The sequence below is a fragment of the Podarcis filfolensis genome (genome assembly GCF_964270895.1).
Source record: "Podarcis filfolensis genome assembly, chromosome: 12".
Lineage (NCBI taxonomy): Eukaryota > Metazoa > Chordata > Lepidosauria > Squamata > Lacertidae > Podarcis > Podarcis filfolensis.
The window spans coordinates 4,814,255-4,830,149 of NC_139614.1; the positions used below are offsets into that span (position 1 = coordinate 4,814,255).

At 45.4% G+C, this 15,895-nt stretch overlaps 1 protein-coding gene and 1 long non-coding RNA gene across 2 annotated transcripts in view; one reads left to right on the forward strand and one right to left on the reverse strand.

Annotated features, from left to right (window-relative positions):
* Nucleotides 1-12,134, reverse strand: part of CDK13 (cyclin dependent kinase 13) — a 36,873-nt gene extending 24,739 nt beyond the window's left edge. Inside the window, exons 1-2 of the mRNA XM_083577566.1 lie at nt 10,607-12,134; nt 2,240-2,854 (exon numbers count right to left, since the gene is read on the reverse strand). Coding sequence (XP_083433692.1) covers nt 2,240-2,854; nt 10,607-11,916 — 1,925 coding nt within the window. The 5' untranslated portion in view covers nt 11,917-12,134. The remainder of the gene's footprint in view (nt 1-2,239; nt 2,855-10,606) is intronic.
* Nucleotides 12,135-12,340: 206 nt separating this feature from the next.
* LOC310745615 lies at nt 12,341-13,493 on the forward strand. Its single transcript, XR_014540231.1, has 2 exons — nt 12,341-12,771; nt 12,802-13,493. It is a non-coding gene; the product is annotated as an uncharacterized lncRNA (long non-coding RNA).
* Nucleotides 13,494-15,895: the final 2,402 nt, after the last annotated feature.

Sequence of the window (15,895 nt, forward strand, 5' to 3'; positions counted from 1 at the left end):
GAAGGTGCTTGTTTTTTTCAATGTCCCCCTTATTAGTTTAATTTTTTTTAAATGCTATATTTACAAAGGCTCAAAACTTTGAATTTTAAATTGTCTTAAGTTTACATGGAATAAATAATGGTAAAATTCAGTTGTAATGCCAAAGTTAGTATCTTCTGGAATAACCGGGAGATAATGGTATTTCCAATGTTCTATTCCTTTTTATTCCATATACAGTCAAACCTTGGTTGTTGACTGTAATCCGTTCCAGAAGACTGTTCGACTTCCGAAATGTTTGACAACCAAGGCGCAGATTTCGATTGGTTGCAAGAGCTTCTTGCACTCAAGTGGAAGCTGCGGTGGATGTTCGGGTTCCGAAAAATGTTCAGAAACTGGGGCATTTACTTCCGGGTGTTCGGGAGCCGAAACGTATGATAACGGAGGCGTTCAAGAACCGAGGTTTGACTGTAGAGTGCTTCCACTTTTTTCCCCCCAATACACAGGTTGAATGGATCTGCATCTATGGATATTTAAGTGTAATTCCTCAATAAGCAATAACACAATTCAGGAACATGGGCATAGCCAGGGGTGGTGGCAGGGGAGGTGACTGCCCCCACAATCAATCAAAATCAATACAAATCTGAGGTTCTGCCCCCCCCCCCCGCCGCCATGAAAGTCTGCCACCCAACAAAATCCTGGCTACGCCCATGTTCAGGAAGATTAAATATGACTTGCTATTATGATTTATTTTGGGTGGTTTGAATAACAGATATACTCATGCATTTTCCAGGTACCACTAATGTTGCAAGAATTTTAACTTCTTAGCTAGTTCAACTTTGTTTTTAAATTGTTGACTAATTTTCTGCTGAGGGTCTTTTGAGGCTGAAACATATACATATGTACCATGTTATTCCATTAGGTTTATCAGTCTTATCTCATGTACAGCTATTGGTAGATGTTTTGGGTTCATTTTATTAATCAATTTATTCAAATTAAATGTTTCTACACACTTTCTTCCTCGTTCATCCTTTATTTATTTCTCACCCTTCACCTTACGGTGCCAAGACAAGGACAGAACTGGTACAGAACTGTGGAGAATTACCAAAGTTAAAGAGGAAAGTAAAGGTAAAGGAAGGTGGGATCAATCTGCTTATGCCCTCCCTCACCTGGGACAATCTATATGGCCAAAAAAATGAAGAACACTGTTGCCAAAAATACAACTCAATTCAGCTATCACACTCTATTGTGTTTGTTACAGTAAAGGTACGTGTCAACCTGGCAAGGAGCCGAAGACAGGCTCAGACACAGGTTTGGTTAGTCTGAACTCAACAGTATTTACTCAAGAAGTCCAACAAGGTTTCATTCCTAAAAACATCATTGCACGTATCATGATCATCTTCAGTTTCCTCATTCTTACTCCAAGAGAAAAAAGACGTTTGCTATATCAGTTCAGCAGTTGCAGCTATCTTTGTAAAGAAACCATTGTTGTTCACTCCAGTAGCAACCGCTCTCAATATGGCCACTGCCATAGCTAGCCACAAATGGCATTGTTTGCAAAGAAAAACTACTGAGGAATCATAGGAGGTGGGAAGAAACAAGACATATGATGGTGAATTCCTTCAAGCTGTGATCCTATGCACACTTATATGTACTAAGCCCACAGAATTAAACAGGAATGTGCTTATGTGTAGGACATGTAAACCTCTCTTGGAAGCGTGAGAGAGGCGAGAGGCAAGGTGGGGGCTACAAAAAAAATGAGCAGCCAGAGACTGGGTTGAAAGAGAGGCGGAAAGCCATATGAGATAAACTTCACTGATTTCAGTTCACTAATTAGGTAACAGGTGGGAGGTGGGAGGTGTGTAAAAGAAGAAGAGTTGCATGAACTGGAGTTTACTTGCCGAAACATTGGCTACAGGCTTCTAGTAATATTATGATACAGGCCAACACAAAGTAAATGAGAAAGAGGTAAAAATCTTTTAAGACTGTAGGTCCTTTAATATACTAAGACTGCTATCTGGTCTGTGGATATCAAGAAAAAGTCCTTAACACGGTTCAGGAATATTTTGTCTACAACACCTACAACATACCTGGAGTTGCAATAATCAGGTTGTCAGGTTATTTTCCCCCTTACATACGGCTTATCAAGCATTATTCATACCTTAAACAATGGTACGTAGCATCATCTTAAAAAAAACAACCCAAGCAATTTCCAGGTGGAAATTATGTCTTAAGAGAGAAAGTTAAGTATTTTACAACTCACCTATCTGTATCTTTATCTTCAGGCAGCAAAGGTGGAAGAGGCAGGGGTGGAAGCGTCGAGGTTATTAGTGAAACACTGCGATCCTTTTCCTTAGGTGCTACACTTGGTGGGTGGGGCTTGCTTTTCTCTTTCACGGAAGCAGGTTGCAATGGTGGCTTGACAGGAGTGGCTTTACTCTCTTTCGCCACCAAAACTTTTTGCTTAGCAGCTTTCTCTACAGTCAAATTGTTTTCCCCCTTTGTCTCCTGAACAGGGACTTTAGCCTTTGCCTTATCATTTTTCAAGACTGTACCACCTGAAGGGGAAGGTACGTGTTCAGTTTTTATCTTCTTCAGTTCCTTCACATTGTTCGCTTGAGGAATGGCCGACCCAGTGTTTTCAGCACTTCCCTTTGTAGGTGTAGATGTGTTTGAAGCTTTCGCATTGGCCTTGGCTGCCTCTGCTGCTCTAGCTTTTTTGTTCTTATTCAACTCTGCAGCCAGGCTACTTTTTAGAGTCAGAGTACTAGGAGAAATACTCGACTGCCGACTTCTGGATCTTGATAATCTGTGCCTACTGCGGGATCTTGAGTGCCTTGATGAATAAGGGCTTCTGCTTCTGGATTTTGCTGATCTTCTGTTTAGAAGAGTAAAGATTTAGTCAGTGCCTATTTTTATATTCCACCATCTTTCTCTTTATTGAACAGCTTTTACAACCATTTCATTAGTATGTTTGCAGGGTAACTGACTTCTTGGTTAGAACCCTTTAGCAACAGCAGGAAATAATGTGATATATTTTACAACAGAGTTTTCCATCTCTGTTCTAGGCATTGTAAACTTGACTGAACATAAATCAGCTCCACTCTTCGTTTTGAGATCAGTGAGGTCAGGATTTAATCCAAGAAAGCTTTAAAATTATTTTTAGTACTAACAGTTTTGACTTTCACTACACCAGTAAGAGAACTTCTATAACATTTTCTCTCAGGCACAAAAGGTAAAAGCACTTAAAAACTTTTGAATAGGAAATACTTGGGAGTACAAATAGGAAGAGTGGTTCAAATCAAATCAGGCTAGCTATTTAAATTTTTATGTTAAACCAATCTACTGTGACTTATGTCATCCTTACTGTTGAACTACAATTTCCATCAGCCCCAAACACCAAGGCCAAGGTTGAAGAAGGCTGACTTAAAACTTAAATGTACTTAGAGAATGAACATTTAATATCACACAGTAATAATTAAGCTATATATACACTGTGAGTGCCTTAATGTAACAGTACATTCAGCTACAAATGTGCATGAAAATTGCACCTGTCAACACTAGTCTGGCTTGGAAAAAATAATTCCAACCATTTATTTTCTTTATTTTCAGGAGCCCTTTTATGCAAGATGCCACTGAGCAGTATTACCAGCCCTGTATAAGGAAGTTTTTAATGTTTGATGTCTTACTGTGTTTTAATTTGTTGGAAGCCGCCCAGAGTGGCTGCAGCAACCCAGTCAGATGGGTGGCATAAAAATAATAAATTGTTGCTGTTGCTGTAGCTATTACTAGTATATCAGGCCAACACTCCTGTACAGTAGAAACTTGGTGTAAATTTATATTATTGATATTCAGCTCCTCTATAGCTTTTCACATACCTGCTCTAAAGCAGGCATCCCCAAACTCAGCCCTCCAGATGTTTTGGGACTACAATTCCCATCATCCCTGACCACTGGTCCTGTTAGCTAGGGGTGGGAGTTGTAGTCACAAAACCTCTGGAGGGCCGAGTTTGGGGATGCCTGCTCTAAAGGATCAATAACACATGGCTGACAGGTGGGCAGAACCACCCAGCTACCAAACTCACAGCTTTGCAAGTCTCTTTGCTGCTTCCAAAAGCACTGTATCCAGCATACAGGATCTTTCCAAAGATCAGGAGAACAGCAACTGCTTGCTGTTTGGAAAGAATTGCCTGCATGTAGGACTTTGCTGTGGCCAGCAGATCTTTCCAAAGACAGGTGTTTATCTCCTCCTCTCCCAATCCTGACGGGGAGGGGAGAAAAGCAACTGCTTTTTGGAAGATCAGCTGTAGGCAGGAGCCTTATGCTCATATATATAAGTGATAGACTATCACCCCTAATTATTTGCATATTGTTTTATGTTGTTAGATTATTGATATTTATTAACATAAATTAAAAATAAATGAATAAATATATCCAGCTTTATAACTGGAGGTCCAACTGGAATCAGTATCAAAAACCTCCTTTCACTAACTGGAACCTCTCCTGGCTATTGTTATCCATGTTCTGATAACCTCCAGATTAAACTACAGCCATTTATTGGATTTCTGCTCACTTGGAAATCTACTTGGAACCTTCAGTTACCCCCAAACATTGCTGTTCGCCTAAGCTGATCAGGCCACTGAGAACACACCTGCTGGTTCTCCAACAGCTTCGCTAGCTGCTGGTTTACTTCTGAAACAATTCAAAATGCCAGTGGCTTATCCTTAAAATCCTATACAGCTTGAGACCTGGGGATCTGAAGATGGTTCTCCCACATGAACCTCTCATACACTAATATGTTCTGAGGTCCTTCTCTGGGTGCCCCATCTTTAGTATGTTAGGAAAGTGCAGACCTTCTCAGCTGTGGCACCCTGTGTTTGGAATATTCCTTATGATGCCAGAAGGAACTCTTTTTCCTACATGCATTCTGAATCTCTGGCTGAGTGTGGCTTTATCGGCTGTTGTGCTTTTGGGCTGCTTTACTGTAAAAGTTTTACTCTTTACTGTAGTTTGATTTTATAGTTGTTGTTTTTTTAAAATTTATTTCTCAGCTGCCTTTAAAACACATGTACTGAAGAGCAACATAAAAATACCTCAAATACCCACCCACTCAGTTTTGACAAGTTTAAGAAAGATGCAAATTCACACTGATTTACTGAACTTCTGATTTAACTTAAATCTAATTTCCTTCTCCATGGTACTGCTGGCAGTATTGTTATCAGATACACTATTGTATAATTTAGTGCTGCATTACCTGTAATATGGCGCAATGCAACCACTGAAATAATTCTTTAGCATGGGGGTGGGGGGGATTCAGGCACATAAAACTCAAAGTGAACACATTTTGACACCATTTTCAATTCCTATCCTGCATACCTTGAATAGCTCAAGGGAAATTCCAATTTTTCCTTTTCTCGAAGACAATTCAGATGTCCAGACCTGAAATGCTACTAAGCCACCCAAACTACACATGCAAAATCAGAATGAGCAGGAAACAAAATTAAACAACTATTGTTCTAAAAACTGCTTTCAGTAAAACTTTCAGGATACTAAACTCCAGTGTTACCTCTACATGCAAATATAAGCTTGTATCCAGAATGGCAATGAAAAGCCACTCATGCAAAAGGCTTTCCTGACACTCCTCCCTACTGCACTGTAGAAGTGTCTGTAAAAGCATCTCCTGAAGGGGGTGTGTGTGTGTGGAGAGAGAACGAGACCAGGCTCACCCAAGCTGACTCTGCTCAATTTTCATTTCCCCCGCAGCCCCATAAATATAATCACCAAACCCCCCTTACTGCAATTACTACTTTTTCAAAGCGTCAATACAATTATTAAACATAAACTCAACTGATCTGAAGCTACCCACTGAAAATTAAGTAACTATATGAATTTTCTTTGCTTACTTTCAGTTTTTTATGTTCTAAAATTTGAGTAATTCCAATATCATGCAAGTTTGCAATCCCAGAGGCAGCCAAGCATTTTGGACTATTTATGTCAGGAATACAACTGGATCCAAGTAGGAAATTGTATTTGGCCAATGGACTGGATTTAAAACTGGCCCACTCTTTCTGGGCAATTTTGACAGGTGAGTGGAGCCACACATCTGGCAATCACCTGACATATGCCATTATTTCAAATCAATAATCAGAAGTGCCTCCAAGCACCCTCTAGATTCTTCCTCTTTCTGACTTTGGCTTTACATAAAACCATGACTGCAAAGGAAGATTATTTCCTTGCAGACTCAAGCACTGTGCATCTGAAAGCAAACTCCAAACATGACAGGGACACTGCACAAAGGAACTGATCAGGTGTTTAAATTCAGCATTGAAAGCTTCTGGTAAGTTATGTCTGCACCCATGATCTCTGAAGTGGAATCATCCTAGTGGGACTTGTATTTGGCGCCCAATCTAAAAGGTGCTGAGTGCAAGCCACACTTGCAGAACAACAATCAGGAGTGCACTGATTGTTCCTTTGCAGTCATGGCTAACTACCTCACATCTAACATTTCATAATGTCAGGTGTGGAGCAGAGGACCCATGGTCTGGAGCAGGGGTCAGCAACCTTTTTCAACCATGGGACGGTCCACCGTCCCTCAGACCATGTGGTGGGCCAGACTATATTTTTTTTGGGGGGGGGGATGAACCAATTCCTATGCCCCACAAATAACCCAGAGATGCATTTTAAATAAAAGGACACATTCTACTCATGTAAAAATATACTGATTCCCGGACCGTCTGTGTGCCGGATTAAGAAGGCAATTGGGCCTTAGGTTGCCTACCACTGGTCTGGAGGCTCACCACCTGTGATTTATCGGGAGATTTAGAAGTGCGTACTATATTTTTCCTCCAGCACTAGAAACCTGTAAATTTCACATGTGAAAGGAAGGGGCAATGACACACAAGAGAGAAAGAAAACCACTAAAGGTATAGAGCTGACCATGATCCATTTTTAGCTATAATTCCAGGGGTTGAGGATGCTGAGGAACAGCAGGAGTTACAGCAGGAGTTGCAAAGTATGCTGGCTAGGATAGTACAGTGGCACCTCGGGTTAAGAACTTAATTCGTTCCGGAGGTCCATTCTTAACCTGAAACTGTTCTTAACCTGAAGCACCACTTTAGCTAATGGGGCCTCCCGCTGCCGCTGCACCGCCGTGCGATTTCTGTTCTCATCCTGACGCAAAGTTCTTAACCCGAGGTACTACTTCTGGGTTAGCGGAGTCTGTAACCTGAAGTGTCTGTAACCCGAGGTACCACTGTACTATTAGAGCCATATTAGGACACTAACCAAACTTTCTATCAGTGTATACCAACCATGCCAAGTCTATTGTATAATTTACTATTTATCGATTTTATCCAAGCCTTCCTCTCGAAGGAGTCCAAGGTAGCCAAACAACTCAGCAGAATTAAAAACATTTACAAGAAAATTTAAAAGCTATGCACATTCTCCGTCTATAATGCCAATAACTGCAATCCCCACAGAATGGTTCAGTCCCTGCTTCTGCCCAGCAGACAGGCTGTTTCTGACACTGTAACAGTTGTCAGAAAGTGGATTCTTGCTTGAGTACTATGCTTTGCTACTTGTGAACTGTAACCATTAAGCTGTGACCTGCCTTTTTCTCCAGTGAATCTTCTTGTTCCTTCACACATACACAAGCTCCATTCCAGACCCCAAAGTTTTGTACTTAGATAATGGCTTGCAATTCTATTCTATATCTACTCTGGAAAAATAAACCTCATCTGTTGCCACCCTCCCTCAGAAACATAATAAAAAAAATTGGTTTATCACCTCTGGTTTGACAATAATAATTACCAAAACATTACAAGTCAAATACTACAAACAGGAGTGAATGAAACTCTCTTCCATTAGTATTTACCATGGCAGAATATTGAGGCAGCGGGGAGAGAGAAAGCATGTGTGTGAGTGTGTGATCACATGCACATACAGCTCCTAAATGATACAACCCTCTCTTGGTGGAGGAAGTAGAGTTTAAGGGGCAAAGAGGGATTTGCAACAAAAAACCTTGAAAGTTGTCATCCATGCACTTGCCCTACTGGCAAGCCCTACCTAATCAGTGTGGAAGGGGCGTCATGCCATAAATAACTATGCACCTGAGGTTCAAACATTACAGACAGCTACTGTTGTAGCTCTTGCTGCATTCCACCCATCCACAATGTAAAAAGCCAACTGTAGCACAAGGGTGGGGAACCTCTGATCCACAGACCAATCACACTGCAATTTTGCCATGAGGCCATTTTCCTCAAACCACACCCACCCATCAGCTGATGTCACTCTGGAGGACCCGAATCCTTTTCCAGCTGAAAGTGGGGTGCACTCAGCTTGTTGAGATAAGGGTTCTGCATATGGTTAAACAGATAAAGCAGGAGACCTCCAACTTCCTAAACTGTCTCTGTCCTTTAAACTGTGCTGACATCCTTCCTTTGAAGTAGAATCTTCAGGTTGCATCTCTCTCACTTCCGCCTCCTCCTCTCACTTCTCCCTTGGACCTGGAGATGAGACATCATCTTGGATCTAGCTCCTGATAACAAAGGAACCGGAATGGCTTTCTTGGCTCTCCAACTTGTTACATTAGGTAGAGCCGAAGACCTCTTTCCTACCAACATATGTATTTTCCAATAATAAGCATGGCATAAAGGACAATTGGTAGGAGAAGAATGGGGGGGGGGTCTTCCCTTGTGCAAGAAGTGCTTCCACTAGCACAATGCCACCACAGAACACTTTTGAAAACTGATCTGAAAGCTATGAACAGAAGTTATGTGAACCAGAGTCTTAACTGGTGCTAAAACGAGTTAAATGATTCTCTGTATCAAACAGGAGTATGGACTACTGAAAATGTTGACTTCAATTAAAGCAGTTGTTCCATATGTATATATAGGCGACTCTCCATTTACACAGGGGTTACATTCTGAACCCCTGTCTGCATACCCAAAAGGTCGCCTGTATCAGCTCAGTTGATGGGCTGGAAGAACCTTCCCCTGTTCCCACCTGTCAGCTGTGTGAGAGCCTGTCCCTCTGGCTTGCAAACATGAAGTGACAGATCAACTGCCACAGCAGAGGGGCAGGAAAGGCTCTTCCCCACCCATCAGCTGTGCTAGTGAAGCCATGTGGGTAAATGGGGAGTTGTCTGTATTGTGAAGGAAGAGAGGAATTGAAATTTGTAGTAATGAGCTACAAAAACTGTAACAAAGACTACAATTCTATAAACACTTACCTGGGAATAAGCTCCATTGAACTCAGTGGGGCTTGCTTTGCATATACAGAATTGCATTGCAGGTCTGCAAACACAGTAGATGCAAGCCAAGCCCAAAACCAAACAGTAGTCCTCCCTACTACAAGACTGATATACTGTTCATCTAAGTGAAACAGAGAGAGCTCATAAAGTGCTTTTCAAGGGATAAGACAACAGTCATAACAGACAGGATTAGGTCAAGGGAGGTTTTTCAAAACCAGAGTAGCTAGTGGCAAACATATGTTCCTAGAAAACCTCTTGTCATGTTACCAAGCCCTTATCTCAACCCAAAAAGGTGATGTAGAAAGCACTCCTGCTTTATGTATTGATATACAAATCAAAACTGAACAGTAATCAAAACCTTATCTAAAGAATACATCCCAAGTCTTAAAACAATCTTCTCATTTTCTATGAAGAGACAGTCTCAAATTTAACAACGTGAGCAGCCAAAAGCAACCAAGAATTCCATGCAGGTAAGTGAGCTGACTGGTTGAAAGCATAGAAAATTCTGTCTCTCCTGTCAGCCCATTTGGTTCCCACGATCACTGCAGAAGGAAAACCCTTTCCTATATCACAGAAACAGAATAGCAGAGGAGATGTAGATCATGCAGTCATTCCTCCACCAGTCCCCTTGGTAGAAGACAATTTTTATACTAGCCTATTAAGAAGCTACTTCCTTGGCAGCAAAGGCAGAAACATAGGCTAGTAACTTGCAGCCACACTGCGTTGCAGATAACAGCCTGTTTTTACACAGTATAATATTTGAGGAAACACTTCTGTAGTGTACTGAGAAATGCTACCAGTGAAATCCTACACATGTCAACTTGCAAGTACGCCCCACTAAGTTCAGTGTCACTTACTTCCAAAGAATCATGCATAGGATTGCAGCCTACTTTGCTTAAGCTGTAAAACATTTAGAAGTGAATAGTTTTTAGCTCAAAACATCTTAAGTTTTTCAAAATTTTCAGTTTGAAGTGATTTGGTTCTGAAAGGAATTTCACAATACTTTCAGTGTATGTCACCTGCACCACTCCAGCAGTAACTGATTGTAACTACCCCCAACTTTTAGCACAATTTAGAAAGAGACCTGTTTAGAAAATACCTATGGCACTTTGCTATGACCCTAAAAGTTCCATCAAATTAAAGAAATGCCAATTTCGTGTGAAAATTCTGCATTCTCAAACTTGGTAATGGGTTCAAGCCAAAGCTCACCAGCTGAGTTGTATTTCCTACTATGGTCCCACAAGAGAAAGGAAAAGGGAGGTGTTTCCATATTTAAGACCACAACTTAAAGAGAATTCCCAGCCTATCCCTTTCAGGTCACAATTCTGAACCTTTCCGAAGGTAGGATCCCTCCCAACCATCCTCTGGCCCTGCACCTTACCTGATGGCGGGGCTGTAGGGGCTGCGAGAGCGGCGCCAGCTGCTGTACGGGCTGGGTGAAACATCCCCGCCGCGCTCGTAGGAGCTGTGCCGGCTATAGCTGGGCGAGCGGCGGCGATAAGGGCTGAGAGGCGAGCGGGGGCTGAGCGACTTGCGGCTGCGCTGGCTCTGCGAGGCCCTGTGGCTGGGCGGGCTGTCATCGCGGCCGGGGCTCGGCGAGGACCGCTGCCGCCGGTAGGCCTTCGGCTCGGCCTTGTCCTCCCGGTACGCCTTGGGTGTCTCCTTGTAAGCAGAAGGAGGCTCCTTGGCCGCCTTCGCCTGGCTTCGCGGGGCTTTGCTCTGCCGGTCCTTCCTGCTACTGCTGCTGCTGCCGCCGCCGCCGCCGCCACTGCTGGGCGAGACAGCCGAGCCCTTCCTGCGGCCGTCGCTGCCGCCGCCGCTGCTGCTCCGGGGCCCCTCTCGGTCCTGGCCGCCGCTGTGGTTGTGGCGGCTACGGGACTTGGAGGAGGAAGAGGAGGAGGAGGCCTCGGCTCCCCCTACCCGGGCGGCCGCGGCCGCTCCCTCCGGATGCTGCGGCGCCGGCGGCGGCGCTTTGTCCTTGTCCTCCCCCCGCCGGCGGTGCTCCCGGTGGCGCTCCCGGGAGCGCCGGCCGCTGCTGCTGCGGTGCTCCCTCCGCGGCGGCCGCCGGGGGCCCCGCTCCGCCTCGGCGCGGCTGGAGCGCGGCTGGCTGCCCGCGCCTCCGCCCGAGGAGGAGCCCGGGCTCCCCGCGCCGCTCCCCGCCCCGGCCGTCCCGCCGCCCAGCGGCCCCTCCGACTGGGAGCTGACGTCGTCGTACTCCTCGGCCGCCGCTTCCACCAGAGGCCCCAGGCCCGCCCCGCTCCCGCGCCGCTCCGACAGGCCCGCCCCCCCGCGCAACCGGACGCGCCGCCGCTTGTGCCGGGAGCCCGGGCGCCGCTTGCCCCGGGGCCGCTTCCGCTCCCCCCCTTCCCCGCAGCAGGAGGAGCCGGTGGCCGCCAGGAACAGCAGGGACTGCGGCGGCAGCGGCGGCTGCAGGAGCGAGGGCTGCTGCGGCAGCGGCGGCAGCAGCGGGAACAGCAGCGGAGGGGCCGCCGCGGGAGACGCGGGCAGCGGCTGAGGCGAAGGAGGCTGAGGAGGAGCCGGCGGCTGGGCCGACGAGCCGCGCTTCCGCCGCCGGTGATGCAACCGCTTCTTCTCCGCCGCCGGAGACTCGGAGCCGCCCCAGCCCCGGACGCCGCTCCCGCCTCCGGACGAAGACGCCGCCGCCGCCGCCGCCTCCGAAGTGCTCGGCATCGGGACCGCTCCGGCGAACAGGACTCCGTCAAGGCGCCGAGGACGAGCCCAGAGCAGGAGCCGCCATGGGATCCGGACCCCGAGCGCGCCGGTCTCTTCGCATGAGGCGCCCCGGCCTCCTCCTCAGAAGCGTCCCCGGCGGCCTCCTGGCGATGCGCGGCGCCTGACGCGAACTCTCCGCATTCCCGGCTGGGCCCCGAGTGAGGCCTGGCGCGCCTCCGCCGCCGACAGGCGCCTCAGCCCGCCCCGCACCGGCGCGCAGGATCCCGCCGCCGCCGCCGCCCACGGCTCGTCGCTTCACGGCCTAAGCAAGCCGGAGGTGGCGGGGCAGAAGCGGCCGCCGAACGGTCCCCGTCGCCCGCTTTGCGCTTCTCTCTCTCCCTCACACTCCCACAGAAAGAGACAGAAGGGGAGACCGGCCCGACTGCGCCTGCGCCGTCGCTGAGGTAAAGACGGGGGCAGGCCTATCTGGAGAGCTCGGCTCGCTGCCCTCAGCACGAAGGGATCTCGCGAGGCTTTGCTCCGCTCCCCCCTCCTCCCTTCCCCTACTGTACGGAACTTCCGGCCGGCGGCTTCCTCGACCGCATCCCGGATTTCAGAGGTCATAGGGAACTGCCCCCCATGCGACACTTCCGGTCCCCGGTTGAAACTGGCAGCTCTTCCATGTGCGGGGCAGGAGGGAGAGGGGCGACGCAGGGTGTCCGAAAGCGCTCGAAGTTCTCTGGCTTTTTAGAGGCTCGCTTCCGTGGCAGCTCAAATGAAGCGATGTAATTAGGTTTTTCTGACAGTCAGATGGGCGGGGTATAAATAATATATATATATATATATATATATTACATCTCTCTTTATTTTTTGGTCGAAGCAGTGATTCGACATGAGGAGAAGATGTAGGGAAGCAGTGATTCGACATGAGGAGAAGATGTAGGGATGGAAGGTTCCTCAGCTGTTGATTTTTCATTTTATTTAAAGGCACAGGGGACGTAATTTAAGAATGGCTCTCTCTATTTATTCCCAGAAACCTAAATGCGATACTTGTTTCCAAATACCTTGATACAATTGATGGATAAATGTTGTTTTAATAAATATATCGTCTGTAAATGCAACAAAATTTACACTGCATGTTTCTAGCTTATTTAAAACTTGATAAAGTGCTTAATCTATAACAGAAATGTATAAAGTTTTTGATAACTTTTATGTCTCCAAACAAATCATATGGCTTTGTTCTTGCATCTTGTTGTTACAAATCACATAAACAAGCTCCATTATCTTATCTTCAATTTGCTGATTTTGTGTTACTCTTATTTAGTTTTGTCATGACTCATGAAGGTCATCTCCCCAACTCCAGAGTCAGGATTTTTCTGCTAGTAGAGGAGGGGTTTTCCAGATTTCTGCTCTTGCTGCTGTTAATAAATAGGTTACCATTTCTTGATCTTCCCCCAAAGTGATGCTTTTGCGACATCCTAATATTGTAACAATAGGATCCATGGAAAGGTCTTAACCAAGGATGTTCTTTATTTGTTAATACTGACTGCCCAAATAACTTGATAATCAGATATTCATAAATTATATGATAAGCATTTGGACCTCTAAAAGGATAATTTTTGTTAAAGTACTTGGATAGCATCAGACCTGCTATCAGACATAACAACAACCACCTAAAAATAGCTGGAGAAGGGTCATTTGCTTTGTATGCAGAAGATCCCTTGTTCAAATCCTAGCATTGCAAGGTAGGGCTGGGAGAGAACCCTGTCTTAAAATCCTGGAGAACTACTGTCAATGTAAAGCTAAATGGACTAGATGTGATATAGCAGTGGGAAAATATAGCAGTGGGGAAATATAGCAGTGGGGAAGACTGAACCTCCTATATCTATTCTAATAAATGCTTGGTGGTCCTTGTAGGCATTCATGAAACCTTCACTTCACTGCTAGCAAACATACAGGCTTCCAACTAAATTCATCAGTATACTGATGACACGCAGCTCTGGTTCTCATTTACATCAACAAGTGTGAAAGTGGTGTACTGGACCAGTGTCTGGCCTTGATAATGGACTGGATGAGAGCCAATAAACTGAAGCTCAATCCAGATAAGACTGAAACACTGGTGGCCCCCAGCTGTGCCACTATCTGGGCAGGGATAGCCTAATTTTTTGTTTTTTATGCTCTGGTAACCTCTAGGTTAGATTATTGCAACACATTATACGTAGGGCTGCCTCTGAAGACGGTTTGGAAACTTCAGCTGATGCAGAATTCAGTGGGCAGGTTGCTCACTGTGACAAGATGATCTGATCATATAGCATAATTCCTGGCCCAACTGCACTGGATGCCAATCAGTTTCCGGGCTTTAAATGGCTCAGGACTGCAATACTTCCCGGACCACCTCTCTTCATATACACCAACCTGGACCCTGCAACCAAAATATGATTCTTTGTGTGCCCCCTCCGTGAGAATCCTGGAAGGTGGCAACACAAAAACAGGCCTTTTCTGCAGTGGCTCCCTGTTTGCGGAATGCTGTCCCCAAGAAGGTTCGCCTGGTGCCTTCATTGCATATCTTTAGGCACCATGCAAAAACAATCCTCTTCTCCCAGGGCTCTGGCTAATTAAACCATCTATATTTTTTTGCAGGAGGTATTGTTTCGTAGCACACAATTGTTACCCAAGAAGTGGAACCAAATAAGAATACAGAGGACATTGATTAGGGATTTATCACCCCCAAGGCAGATGTGTCCCAGCTAACATTAGAAGAATCTTAGCACATCCACAGACCCATGCAAATTAATACTTTTGTCAAAGACCTCTGGGTACAGGGTGGTATAAAAATTTAAAAAATAATGAGATGAAAGAAAATCAGCACAGAGCTTTCTTCTTAGCTCCCCCAGTGCCCATGGAGCAGAATAATAGTTCTCCAATGTTTGCTCTAATTCTGATTTCTCACAATAATAGCACTTTCAAATGCAACACACAGGTGTGATTTTCATTAATTAAATTATTGAAGATCACAGAGTGGTTTACAATATAAAAACACAAGAATACATACCCTAATAACAAGCAATAACCCACTGACAGTTTGAAAGACCATAGATTGCTGTCTCCTTTGCTGCCTTCACTGCCAATAGGTCAGCTTGATTATGAGTCCTCACCATGTTCAATTGCATTTGACTGGAGTTTTCCTCCACCCGTGTTCAAGCTGTCTCCTAGTTTGTTTTCTTGCCCTAAGCTCTGGAGTATACCAGGGAGCCAAACGGGTTCCACGAAGAAGGAGAGGGCACTGAGGGCTGATTGTGTCAGTGGCCTGAGCCATTCAGATGTTCCAGAGGTCAGCCAGGGCTTTGACAGGAGTGCCTCCTGTCATATCAGCTGGGAAATCCCCCCAAGCCATCTGAAAACCCATTAGATCCATCCGCCTCTGAGGATGAACCATCCTCTGCAGAGGTGAAAAGGTGCTGAAATCCTAAATCTCTACCAGAAGTGATCTGACCATGACAAGGGACTGGTGTCGTTAATATTCCCCACTTTCAGATGACCCTTTTTTCGCCCAGCCCTAGGAAGGAATACACTTTCACTCTGGAGTCAGCTCATGACCTGCACATGTTGGAATTTGCTTAACAGAGCATAAGATAGACACAATCAGGCCTGATGTGTAACTTTCAAAATTAAGTATTTTCTGGTGCATTTCCCTAGTGCATAGCTATTGCAGGATTATGATGAACAGATGTATCGTGGGCAGGAATGAGAGTGGACAAAAATAGCAGAATTAGGTGTGGTTAGTTTGAGGAGAAATCATCCACTCAGAAAGCTGGTCAGTGACTGTAAGATGATTCCTGGCTACTCTGCAATCTCTTGAATCAAGTATCCTTGAAATACAGTATAAAAGATCAAAGTCTAAATTATGTCTCTTCCCAATGTCACTAGGTTCCCAACTTCAAACAGTTTTGTAGAATAGACACACCATGTCTAACACAGTAGAACCCATTAATTAATT